The sequence below is a fragment of the Oxyura jamaicensis genome, chromosome 2 (genome assembly GCF_011077185.1).
Source record: "Oxyura jamaicensis isolate SHBP4307 breed ruddy duck chromosome 2, BPBGC_Ojam_1.0, whole genome shotgun sequence".
In the NCBI taxonomy this organism is placed as follows: domain Eukaryota; kingdom Metazoa; phylum Chordata; class Aves; order Anseriformes; family Anatidae; genus Oxyura; species Oxyura jamaicensis.
In genome coordinates, this window is record NC_048894.1 from 45,975,041 (window position 1) to 45,988,140 (window position 13,100).

At 41.1% G+C, this 13,100-nt stretch overlaps 2 protein-coding genes across 10 annotated transcripts in view; one reads left to right on the forward strand and one right to left on the reverse strand.

Moving 5' to 3' along the window:
* FYCO1 (FYVE and coiled-coil domain autophagy adaptor 1) overlaps positions 1 to 13,100 on the forward strand; it is a 48,909-nt gene that overhangs the window by 30,401 nt on the left and 5,408 nt on the right. For 3 of the 8 annotated variants that reach the window (XM_035317021.1, XM_035317023.1, XM_035317022.1), the window contains exons 15-16: positions 11,509 to 11,568; positions 12,206 to 12,301. In XM_035317021.1, the coding sequence (XP_035172912.1) occupies positions 11,509 to 11,568; positions 12,206 to 12,301 (156 nt within the window). Of the gene's footprint in view, positions 1 to 396; positions 924 to 7,798; positions 8,005 to 9,653; positions 9,765 to 11,508; positions 11,569 to 12,205; positions 12,302 to 13,100 lie in introns of those variants that run through there. The other 5 variants (XR_004748083.1, XM_035317025.1, XM_035317024.1 and 2 more) reach the window with 5 other exon arrangements.
* Positions 1,934 to 7,352, reverse strand: CXCR6 (C-X-C motif chemokine receptor 6). 2 transcript variants are annotated; one of them, XM_035317079.1, is made up of 4 exons: positions 7,097 to 7,352; positions 5,739 to 5,823; positions 4,515 to 4,581; positions 1,934 to 3,018 (listed from the first exon to the last, which is right to left on the reverse strand). In XM_035317079.1, the coding sequence occupies exon 4, from the start codon at positions 2,993 to 2,995 to the stop codon at positions 1,958 to 1,960; it is 1,038 nt and encodes a 345-aa protein (XP_035172970.1). In that variant the 5' UTR covers positions 2,996 to 3,018; positions 4,515 to 4,581; positions 5,739 to 5,823; positions 7,097 to 7,352; the 3' UTR covers positions 1,934 to 1,957. The 2 variants fall into 2 exon arrangements, with proteins under 2 accessions (XP_035172970.1, XP_035172971.1); XM_035317080.1 differs by having other exon boundaries at positions 7,071 to 7,352.

Sequence of the window (13,100 nt, forward strand, 5' to 3'; positions counted from 1 at the left end):
TGGTAGATCCTGCTGCTTTGAGGCTCATGGGTTCTCTTTTGAAGTGTTGTATTTTAAACTCTTTTATTTCTAAGTGTTCACAGCTGCAGATTGTGTCTTAAAACACGGGTCAGGATAATGTATAGCACTTGGTCAAAGTCCCCAGAGTAAACCAATTCACTCCTTTCCAACATACTGTTGAAATAACATGCCTGGAATCAACGCTGTAGTAGCAGAATCAAGACCATAGACAGTATTTTTTAAAAATACCACTACTGTGGTGTGGTTACAATGAGTTTGTTCACACCTTGGTACTGTGTGTTGTAGAAAGGACATCTTAGCCTGTTTGCACTGTGGTTGCTTTGTTTTGGATTCTTTCTTAATGACTCATAACACTCTTTCCTGACCTAATTACAGCTCATGTGACTGTGCAGGGTGCCAGCATAGCCAAAAGGGGTAATTGCATACAGTCTGAATACCTTGGGCAGAACCAGCTGAGAAGAACGGGGAGAGGAGCACCTCTTGTCACCCTCTGCTGGCAAAGCCTTCCTTGGAGCTGCGTATTGAGATAGCAGCTTTACCTGCCACATAGTTCCCTCCTACTTTTGTTTTTGAGGATTCTGCGCCATTTTAGTGTGTAAGAAACAAGAGACTATGTAGAAAGGAAGGGATTGCCTAAGAGCTGTTTTCTAAGTGAAGGTGACATAGACAAGATGGTGCTGATAAGGGTCAGGTGCCACTGAGCTGCAGTGATCTGGTAGAAGGGACTGAGGAGAAAATGAGCATCCAGAATGAGAACGGTTACTGCCAGAATGGTTTGAAACAGGTCAAAACTGGTGTTTCAAAGCTATAAGGCAAAGGACTTGATGCCTTTGAGCTGGACCCATCCCTGACTTTGTCATAGACAACCCACAGCTGCTCCTCTCCAACATCCCTTCTTGTTTTTCCATGTTTCAGTCTCCACCCCTGCTCAGCTACTCTTCAAAAGCTTTTCCATACCCTCCCCCAAGTCTGCACTGCTCTCTGTCCAGCTTTTCACCTCTCACTGGGAAGTGAAAAGGCCAGAGGGGGAAGTAAGGACTGAGAGGATAAAGAAGGAGAGGAATTGAGGAATCTGTATCTTCATGGCAGAGGAACCAGGAGGCCAGGCGGATGACAGGAAAAACAAACTGGAACAATGTCAAGCAGCAAAGAATGTGTGGGAATTAGGGTGTGAGATTTTGCATCTAAGGAAACACTGCTCAGTGTTAGAACAGAGGTGCAATATGATGTCCCTTGTGTTGACAGAGGGCCTGGTCATCTGTTATCAGAAGTGAGACACACGGATGTGTATGGGAGGTTCAGATCACAGACCTGATATTTGATGGAAGGTAGATGAATATGCTGCTTTACTACCAAAATTTTAGATGACCACTAAAAGAACAGGAGTGTGTGTGGAGGCCTTCTCCCAAATGGAAAAATACACCCCCCCAGAAAAAAAATCATAGATGAAACACATCATGAATATGTATATGTGTTTAATCCGAGAATTTTCATGAAATTAATCAGATGAACTAAAATTAATAATATATTTGAAACAAAATATCATAAATGCTTTTGTTAACAAACATCCTTCCTGGAAAACCAGCAGGCAAGAGGTTTGGTAAATGTCTCCAGGCCCTCTGGAGTCATGAGGTCCAAGTTGGCTTCATGTTGAGAAGTGAGTTTTGTCTTACTGTGTCCACTACCTTTTGGAAACTTCTGCACATTAAGTCAGTTCTTAGCTTTGTGTTAGGACCAGCTCTGACCAGGAAAAGCAGGAGACAGTGAAGTGTGATGCTTTCAGCTATGCTGGCCTAAAGCAGATTGCAGTGTCCTTTCTAATGGGGCAGTATTTCCTCCTTGAAGGAGGCTACCTATCTCAGTTTTAAAAAATAATAATTAAAAAAAAAAAAGAAAAAAAAAAGCTGTAAATACTTGCCATGTACTCTGGACAGTTTTATAGAGGATACATGCTTGTTGCATCTGCATTATTTGAGACAGTATAAGTTCTAGAGCCTTCCTCTTCAGTGGTGTGCCACTGTTTAACAGTAACTTGCTGTTTAAAGCATCTCGAGTTTTTAATAATTTTCTGGAAGTTCTTCCTGAATTTCACCCCCATGAAGAAATACATAACAGGGTTAAGACAGCCGTGGAAATAAGCCAGAGCTTCTGTTATAACGATTGCATAGTCAAAGTTGCTGTCCAAGTTAAAGCTCCAGTCTATGATCTTCATCAGTCTCAAGAAAGTGTAGGGTGACTGCGTAAGAATAAATATGGCAACTACAGAAAATATTTTTTTTAGAGATTTGTTCTTTTGGAAATTCCTGGCATGCAGTAAGGTTTTAATAATGAGGGAGTAGCAGATGATCATGGTTAGCATGGGAATAAAGTAACCAAGGGTCACTTGAATAACTTCAAGAACCAATTCTGTGTGGTGGTTTGGGTATTTTTCCAGACATACTGCCTTATCGATAGTAAACACATCACTAAAAATAAGCTGTGGTGTGGCAAATGCTAGTGAAATCACCCAGATCAAGCCACAGATTAATTTGCCCCATTTCATTCGTTTGGTTTGACACATATGTGCTTTGGTGGCAAAAGTAATAGCAATAAGCCTGTCAAAGGTGATAGACGTTAGAGTTAACATTGAAGTGTACAAGTTCAGATTGTACAGGCCCCGTATAATACGACATGCCACAGTGCCAAAAATCCACTCCTGAGCAGCAGAATATGCCCAGAATGGCAGTGTCCAAAGGAAGATCCAGTCAGCTATAGCCAAGTTCAACAAAAATATATCTGTCAGTGTCTTCAGTTTCTCATAGAGGACCAGTATGATAAAGACCAGAGCATTTCCTGCTAGCCCAAAGATAAAAACAAACGAATACATACAGGGCAGAAAGATACTTATAAATGTGTAAAAATTCTCAATTCCGTTTTCATTGGGATCAATGGCTGAGAAGTTATAATAAAAGGTAACATCATCTGCAGTTGTCATGTTGCCTTCTTTTTAAAGGCAGCCTGTAAGGAGACACATTGAGATTTTTTTACTTGGCAAGTAATTAAATCCTAACGCATCCAGGAGACAGACAAAGTCCCAAGTGTCTAACAGAGAAGAGTTGTAGTAAGGCATCCACCACAGACAAAAGCAAATAAATAAATTTGCTGAAGACAATTGTCTTGACAGTCAAGACCCAAACACAACAGCTGTTGGATTTAAATGCATCATCTGTTAGCAGATTTACTCTGACGGGGACTCAAAAGCATGAACAAGATGATTACAAAGAGGCCTCTGCAAACACAGAAGATGGATTAAGCTTTAAAATACATTCGGTGTTTCAGTGACTGGATCTAGGGATTCTGGAGACACCCATGAGAAAAACAGAATTCATTTTGCCAAATTCAGCCGTAAGGCTCAGATTTTGTACTCCAAGCATCAGAGTCATTTCGTTTGAGTTAGACCTCTCTTGAAAATTGGGGCTTGAGCCTCACTAAGTCGTACTTTTGAGCTTGTGATTCAGCCTCAGTTTGTTGTTTAGTCACATCTAAGTGCCACATCTGTTCCCTTCTCAAGTGAGTTAAGGACAACATGGAGATTTTTCACTGCTGTCTCTTTCCCGTTTGATTTCAGTCAGTCTGTTTCAAACATTTATATTGTTGTCATAGGAGCGACCACGGATCTGTAAACCCCTCCACCACACCCTGTCACTAGAGTTGGTGCGGTAAAACAGCCTGAGCTCTCCAACGCAAGAGAGTCTGGTTTTGGCCATGGCAGTTAGGTAAAACTAATGGATGTAACAGCCAGACTTGGAACAGCCTGACTACATCTTGCGATTCTTATTCATTACTTTTTCTATTTTTTTTTAATTTTTATTACCTGAAAGTTTGGCATTTTTTTAACACTATTTTTTCATGTCAGAATTGTATTGCTCATTGCTCGTTTCTTAGAAAAACGGTTTTGACATATTCTCAGAAGGTAGAAACTGTACCAGGCTACAATAAAACACCACAGATAGCACCCCCCACCCAGAGGGGCCAGTGCCAGCACTGGGTTGGTGCAGAAGAGTCACACATCCTTTATGAAACATGTTAATAGGGTTTTAAAATATTTTGCCTAAGGTTAAATGTCCTCTCTCTTGAGCCACAAAGAGCATGTTTCTGTGAGACTAATCCTACTGTAAGATATTACTCAGCATAAGATTAGCAGAATTCACCTCTGAATCATTTAGAATGGCAGGATGGCTTTTCCTGTGTGAGTTATAATGTGCAGCAGATTGAGTGTCATCCAAAAAAATGAAGTTTCAGATGTGGGGCTGAGCAGCAGAGCCAACGCGGTCTGTTAGTCACCGGAGAAGTCCTATAAGACTGCGTGTCCCTTTGAAAAGTTACCATCTCTGTAAAATGCCTTACTTAGCCAAGCTTGAGATGAAGATAACCAGCAAAAGTAAGTTAGGCTCGACAACATCAAAGCAATGCATTCTGAAAGAAATGGAAGCACTTTGTTTGATTTTACGTACTCTTGAAACAGCTGTCAGCTGATGTTTCTTGCCTCTTTCTTCTGAAGGAAATGTGTTTTCCTCTAAGCTGAAACAAAGAAATTACCATGTACATGGTTACATGGTTACATAGTTTGACAGCATAACATTACATCAGCAGCAGCATACCAAAGTTGAACACCTTTATGGTGTCCAAGGTTACTGGAAATTGGCCTTTGGGAGAGCCTTACTGACTTTTTCAAAAGAAGTATTTTTAATATCTGCTTTTAATCCATAATCGTTTGTGCTATACTAGAATGCAGTATTTACCCTCTGGACAGACCGAAATATTTCAAATTTTAATTACTATTTTTTTTCTATTACAATTTTGTTCTTCACAGGAATGTTCAAATTCAGGCTGTAATACCCTAATTTGGTTTTGGTGAAAGCAGATGTGAATTTTACTGTGGATTTCATATGGAAGCCAGGCTTGAATAATTTTTGAACACCAACCCTGAAGAATTTTCTTACGTACAAATGGTAGACCATTCTGATATCCTGTTTCCCCCACATACTGCCTTTGTACTGACGTGAGCAGATCTGCATACTGATGGAGAAGAGAAAGTTGCAGCAGTGATCTTTCTAAATTAAAAGTGGTTTTTAGCATGTCACATACTTTACATTCCTCAGTTAGCAGAGCCCCTAAACTCAGGGTGAAGTGACTGACACCATCAAACAGATAGGAAAAGACTATGGGAGTCCTTGAATGTGACTTATCAACTGATACTCTATGAATTCATTTTTTTTTGATACGTCTGTGATCTTAAAGGCTTTAGTGTTCATTCTTTTCCTTCCTCTCCTGGCTGGATGTAACTATTTAAGTTCCTTTTTGGTTTGATATCAGGAGAAATGAGTATCAAATGTCTGACTGATTATGAACCCCTCTTTAAAAAATAGAAAGTCCTACATGCATAAAAATAGGTTGTTTATTTACTTGTTTATTTATTTAATGTTGGAGTCCAATAAGGAGCTCAGAAAGAGCTGCTAAAGCTGAAAACCTTTTAGTCTCAACTGTTGTATTTCAGACAAGCTGGTGTTACATTTCAGAGTTGTTCAATATTTGTGCCTTAAAGGCTGATCCTGTATTATGAGGCTGAACAGCTTCTGGATTAGCTGACTACCTCTGTCAAGTATTTTCACATTGAAAATATGCTGCAAGTGTGATAAACTGGTGCAGAAATTAGAAATGAAGGGGAAGATCCTTACCTTCTGCAGAAGACCAGCCTCTCCAGTCCAGTAAAACAATGACCACTAAGCTTTTTTCTTTTTTTCTTTTTCCAGTGAATGGTAGCTTTTAAAAGAAAGCAAGTACAACAATTTCCATTTTAAAAAGGTTTCATTTATTCATGATTCATTGTTATTATTATACCTGATACTTTTCTAGCCAGAAGCTGGTAAAGTATTCTGCTTTTTTTCTCATACACCTGAGTTAAAATCCGCATTGTCTTGTCTCAAACTTCAGAGTTGCTATGCCTTGTCAGACTGTTCATGGAGATATCCCAGCTTTTTTCAAACGAAGGAACAGAAGCAATATTTTTACCTGAACTCAGATAGTGGGAAAGCATTGTGTTAGGTAAATAGGAAAGGAGAAGGAACTAAATTCTGTGATCAGGAGAATTTTGAGCGGGATAAGTTTATTTGCAGGAAAATGTTAGAATCTGTAATGGACTGAAATTAGGTACTAAAAAGACTTAGAATTTTAAATGTAGCCTAAATTGTACAAGAAAAACATCATGGTGAGAGAAGTGAATTGAAGAAAGGTGTTCAGTGTCCAGTATGTTAATACAGGTTTTACTTTGAGATCTGGTTCGTTTAGAATTAACTATCAAATTAATGAAATGGAAATTGAGGAAAGTAATGGTGAGTCAGAACATGCTATTCTGGTTTGCTCCAGCATGGATGGTTGTCATCCTGTCACTAGAAGAAGGCTGTTTATAATTTCCAGGCCACTGAGAATTCAGAGTACATGGATTTGGTTATACCAGGAGCTGGTAGTCTGTGTTACAGTAGTGTTTTGTTTGTTTGTTTGTTTGTTTGTTTGTCTATTTTCCCATTTGGTTAAATAATTCTCATCAACATCATTTAATTTGCCTTGCTTAAAAATGAACCAGTTTCATTGCAAAAGGGTTTTGAGATTGTAATCAGAAAAGGTGAAATTATCTTGTGTATGTATTTTTTGGAAAAGAGAAGCAATTTTCAAGCAAATATAAGTAAGAAAAATAGATGCTGGAGCATAAATGAAAATGAGATAATTAATAGAAATATCATCTAATTTCCAGCTATCCAAAAATTGTCTAAAGGACTTTTTCGAAAGCTAATAAATGTAAACCAAAAAGCTGCTGTAAGAACAAGGCATCAGAAAAGATTTAATAACAAAGCTAAAATGCAAAATCAATATCTCCAACATTTTGAATATAATCCCACCATTTCTCTTAGATTTTGCACATCAAGTTGGACGACATCTATTAATCTAACAAAATATTTGAAGTTTGAACATTTTAAATGCTAAAGCTGTATTTTTACTGTCTACCTATTCACCTGAAGTCAAGAAAATAGTCACTTACTAAACAGTGTCACATCGTGGGGATACGCAGCTGTCATATCTTTCAAAGGAAGTCAGAAAGCAGCAGTTTGCTTTATTTATCAGCACTGAAGTCTGTGCTGCTGTGTCACGGCTTTCGTAGTTGTTGACCAAAGCAACGTGATGTGAAGTTACTCCTTTGTTTTTGAGGCACATCCTTGAGTGATACAACTGCAGGTATGGTAGTATGAACGCACTGTGCTCATAGGATCCAGTTCAAAATATCTGTGTTTCATTTATCTGTGGCCGTTCTACTGAAATGACCGGAATCAAATGATTTATTTTTCGAAAAATATTTGCAGAATTAAAACTTAATCTGCATGTACCACTTTCTTGTTTTGACCTCTCATGTATTTTATGAGAGCTACTGGAGAACACTAGGGTTTCCAATTTTTTCTAGGTTTTGTATTTTTTTCTAGAAAAAAAATATTCTAGTGCCATTTTCTTCTCTCTTTTATTTTCCCATCTGAGATGAGTAGAGTAGAGATGCACAGAAATACATTGTGCTGGTGACCATCTCCAAGTCAGTCTTTGACCTCTAAGGCAATCTCGTTCCTGGTTAAAGTTAATGCATGTGCTAAATTGTCTTTCAGAGACAACAGAAAAGCTGGGAGGGCCTTGATATCTTTAAAAAGGAGATGGAAGGAGCCTACCCTATGCAATGGTGACTCTTACTCGCTTGCAGGGGTGGAATTGACTTACAGCCTGTGGGTACAAGACCTGGGAGAGAAATAGTTGTGAGCAGGCTCACAACTAGGTGCTCGCTTTCTTAGTGAGCCTCACTGCTCTTGGTAAGCTTTGGAGACTAATCTTCAGAAGCAGTGATTGGTATAGAAAAGTTTTAGCCTTTCTCATGGACAGATTCTGCAAGAGAGGGAGGCAGCGTGCAGAGAAACCAGCCCATGAAGTTAGGTCTTGGCAGCAGCCTGTGCAGAGCTGGAGTGCTGTGGGGATTCAGTCCCACAAAGCAGTGTGCTTGCACCTCTGTGTCCTTGGATTTGGTACCTGCAAATCTGGCCTAACCCTACAGCATCATTTACTGAAAGAAGACCACTTGCAGAAGAAATGCATGGCCCCATAATGCTCTTTAAAATTACATTGAACACTCTCTCACTTGTGCTTCGGTACATGTATTAGCAATTCCTGTCTCAAAGAAACAAATCTGCAGCAAGGCACTAAATATTAACAAACTGTTCCTATCAAACAAGTGAAAAACAGGTTGCAACAGCTGCCTGTTTTTAGCAGCTATATTCAGACGCAGAATAGGGTATGAGTATGACAAAGCAGTGGCTAAGCTGTGTGGTAGCGCATGTACCCTAAAATGAACGTCAGTGCCTGCCTTGAGAAAAGACAAGGTCCCACCATATTGTATAGGGCCAACAATAAGCCCTTTCTACCAATGAGGCCCATTTAAATTCCTGGAAACCAGAAGGTGTTCAGAGTTACTGTTCAATTTGTTATTTGTGCATTTAGGGAGAACTCATCTGAGCTACTTTATTTGGATCATAGTGCCCTTGTTGCAGCTACTACCTCCAGAATCACCAGAGATGTTCCTCTCTCAGGCTGTATGTGCAGGGATGGCCTTCCCATGGAGACCCTTCCCGTATCCATTTGCCCTCATCCATAAGCAAGGCATTTGACCTGTGTCCTCCGTGGTACTGTAAACTGTGTTTCTGCACAGTATTTTTGGATGGCCTGTTCTAAGAAGCCCTTGCCAGCATGGGCTGCTGATACATAAACCTGCATATATACAGCTCTGTAGGACCAGTTTGCATTCCTCCATTTGTCTGCGGGATACCTGCTCGAGTACAACTGAGTTGTTGCTGTAACCTAGGAATTATGGAAAACAGCTGAGCTGACTGGGGGCTACTGGGCTGGGCAGCAGCTCTGCGGAAATGGCCTGATGCTCCTGGGGGTTAGCAGTGTAGATCTAACCCAGCAGCGGCCTCGCTGTCATCCTGCCTGTTTCCTTCTAATATCCTCTGAAGAACTGAGCGAGGAGAAAACTCAAAGGCATCTAGGGAACAAAAAAAAAAAAAAAAAAAAAACTCACTTTTGAGAGCACATACCTCACCACTGAAATCAGCTAGGGTTACACACAGAGCTTGTTGTGATGCTGGTGACCTACAGACGGTGCAGTATATAGGGTCTCAGGGGCAGAGGCTTGCCAGTATTTCTAGCCTTGATTCTGATAGTCATGTTTGCTGCCTCCTGCTGGTGAAGGGTCTGGAAGGCACCCTGATAACCCCAACTTTGGGTATTTTGGTATTTTGAAATCTGTTTTCTGAACTTCTGGCAAACACTGCACTTGCCTGATGCTTGAAAGCTGGCTTCATCTCAGGGCCTTTGCCAAACCTCTTTCATAACACAACACTAAAGAAATCTCAGAAGGTTTGGCATGTTGTCACTTGATGCACAGAGACAGCCCTTTGTCATGACTGATGGTTTCCCTAGCTTGCTTTCTGTCTGGTTACTTGTTTTCATACAGAATGTAGCATTGTTAAATCCTTTTTTTTTTTTTTGTTTTTTCTTTTTCCGAGAAATGTCTGGGACTACCTAAGTACCAATGTGCAGGACATCCACAGTGGGAGATCTTCAGGTCTGTCCACTCTTTTTCATCATCTGTCTGCATGACACTTTCTCATCCTCAAGTGCATCAGGGTCTGCCCATGACTCCTCTGTCCTCCTTACTCCTGTCCTATGTACTCCTTCAGACAACATACTCTCGTGTACTCTGTTGTGAACTCAGCAGGCTCCATATTCTGTGTGCTTCATCCCAAATTGTGCCTCTCTTCCTGCTCTTTCCAAGGACTGTCCATGCATTCTCTCTTCTGATCCTCCACTGTATTCATTCTCTTTTCCTTTCTCTTTGATGGGCTGGAATGGAAGGTGGATAACTAATCTGGTGTGCCTGTGATGTGTCTGACCTGCTAGGTAGCAGCAGGCCCAGGTGGGCCAGAACATCCAGCCCCAGGACAGTGACCAACAGCACATGCCTGAGGAAAAGCACAAGAACAGGATAAGCATGATTTTGTTTTCAAAATGCCCTTCCAGCCTCCACCAGTCTGTGTCTCAAGGGTGCTGAATTGTTCTCTTGTAGCGTTTTTTTCTATGCTTCGGTACTTTGTGCTTATCAGTCCTGCTTCATTTTGCTTTTAAAAGGAAAGAGAAAACGTGTGGATTTCAACAGATCCACCAGGGATCTGTGTAGTGGTACATCTTCACAGTGCTCCACAGGCTGCCACCTAGTGTCAGGTCATACAGGAAAAAAAGGTCTCGACGAGACTTTTTAAATCGTGAGTTCTTCTGAATCATGAGTTTAAATCAGTTCTTCTCCCAGTCTGTGCTCATGTCTGCGATTGCACCGACCCAGGTGCAGCACCTTGCACTTGGACTGGTTGAACCCCATTAGGTTCACACGGGCCCACTTCTCCAGCCTGCCCAGGTCCCTTTGGATGGCATCCCTTCCTTCTGGTGTATCCTTTTTAAAAATGGCAGTGATGTTTCCCTTTTTCCAGTCACCAGGGACTTTACCTGCCTGCCAGGACTTTTCAGATATGATGGAGAGAGGCATATTAACCCCTAGGTACCAACACGGACTGTGTCATTCCTTCATTTCAGTGGGCAGGTAATGTTTGATGGTGGCTTGGGTTTTGGCTGCCAGTCACAGATTTGAGTCTTCCCTGCAGCTCTCAGCTGTCTCCTTAGAGTCCTAACAGTAGTGGTGTGACTCTGAAGAAGTCAAAAGTTGTCTAAAAAGTAAGAGAACCCGAATTCCACAGATAACAGAGCTTTATGGGTTCAGGAAGTGTGTAGACAGTGGGTACAGTGTAATTTGCAGTTTAATTAGCAGTCCTAGCAGTAAACTCTTCCTGGTCCCAGCCAGTGCTGTTACCCCACTAATTCACAAGTGGTTGCGAGTGCTGACACAGTAAATGCAGATGCTGCTAATGACAGATGAAGGTGCTGTTACCTGGAGATGTTTTCTCCCACTCTTCTGCTCAGGACTGCTGCTTGTAGAACAATGCCCTTCAGGATTTAAAAGGAAATGCTAAACTCTGCATTGGTTTTGAGAATTGGTCTACAGAATGTCTAACAATTCTGCACTTGCCACGTGATCGGATTTGACTGTTCAAAAGCACATATAAATGATGTCACATTTTATTAGATTCCACTGGCTTTTGGAAGGCACCAAGTGTTCAGTTCCCTATATGTAAGAATCTTGAGCATTTTCTGGCAAAATGATAGCCTAATTGTCTCAGCTACCAACCTGCTGAGATGCAGGAAACAAAGTAAGTATCAGATAGAGAAGCTCTAACTTACTTGGAAACTATCAGCATTTGTTTACTGACTCTCCAAATTCATTCTTCTCTCCTGTTTACCTCTCTGCCCCAGCCGTGTAATTCATAGTCGCTGTTACTCCAGTGTGTACTCGGAGCAGGCACACTTTTTGAGGTAAGGAGTGGATGGGAGATTCTTCCATCTGCTTCCTTCATTCTCCAGGACACATCGTGGTTGGTGGGAGGCATAAAACTTTGTCATCCTGCAGCAGCTTCTTTGGTGTATTTGAATCATCCAGCATTTCTTGTGTGAAAAGGAGATAATGATAGCGATTCTACAGTGAGAAAATATGTTTTGTGTACTATTTGTCAGAATAAGGAACTGGATAAAATGCTAGTAAAACACCTCACAGATTAAATCCAGGACAAATGTCACATACCTGGGGAGGCTTTGTTTAAGAGAAGAGTCTGGATGGTGTTGCTTGTTTCTGTCTCCCATGAAGATTTCCGCTCATCAGGGAAGCTTTAAGACCTGTCAGCATCTCAACAGGGAGTATATCCTAAGACTGCCGAAGAGATGTTCGGGACACATACATTCCTCCCAGCTCATGAAACCAGAATAGGAGCTGTTTTGCATTTTTGTGCAGTGGTTAGCAGAACAGGACTGTACTTCTGCCCAAATAGTTCTGTCACTAGAGCATGCAAAATAAAACTCTAGAGTTTCTCGCCAAGGCTGTTAAAACATTTCTGTTTCAGGAAGACCCATGCATGCAGATGATATTTGACCACTTGATTGTATTTTCTTGTCCTAGAAACAGCACATGCAATTCTTCAACCTATGATGAATCAGAAGAGTGGCAAGTTGCTCAAGATGCTGAGATAAGCTTGTTGAAGTCAGGAGAAATCATGTAAGCAGAACAGTTTCATTAATGCCAGGCTGAAAGGATAAAGTTCTGAACTCATATATGAGCTATGTGAGCATGCCCTGCAGACTCCTGGAAGAGCTGATTGCTTGAGTCCCACAGCAGAACGTGGTCTGAGGAGGGGCAGAGAGTATAGCCCAGCTAAGCAGAACAGCAGCAATGAGCCAGGTCCTCTCTCTTAAAAGCTGCATGTGGGGAAGAAGAAGAAAAGATTTGGGTCCATGTCACATGAGTAAGCCTTCCATCCTGTTCTTATTGCAGGAGGTGCTGTGAACAGGAAGGGGGGTTAGAAGGAAGGCTGTGTAGTTCTGGTAATCTCTGGGAAAAAAAATGCAAGACAGAGTCAAAGAGTACTGCACTAGTTGGACCTTCATGATGGGAAGGGAATTCATCGACTTCTGGAGCATGTGTCTTATTTATTACGTATTGCCTCACAGAAACTATCTGCCTGCGCTGATTGATACATGCTCAGCATAAAATGTTCAGCTCAACCTCTGTGAACTGTGTACACACAGTTCTTGCAAACAGCCTGCTCAGAAATGATGAATTACGTGCAGTAGTGATACTGCATGTCACTTTCACAGCCACAAAGTGTATCTAACACATCAAAATGCTAACGACCTGGAGTAATTCCCCTTTCCTCACTCTCCCCTTAAGTCTAGCTTTGAAATTCTGGCCCAGTTGTGGGGAAGGTTTTAAACTGTTGACTACAGGGAGATAAATTAGTCCATGTTTCAATCTCGTTGCTGCTGTTCAGAGAACCAGGAAAATGAAGCAGTAACTA

Bases quoted from the DNA above. Each gene is read 5' to 3' on its own strand.
- CXCR6 (XM_035317079.1), bottom strand. From the start codon at position 2,995: ATGACAACTGCAGATGATGTTACCTTTTATTATAACTTCTCAGCCATT.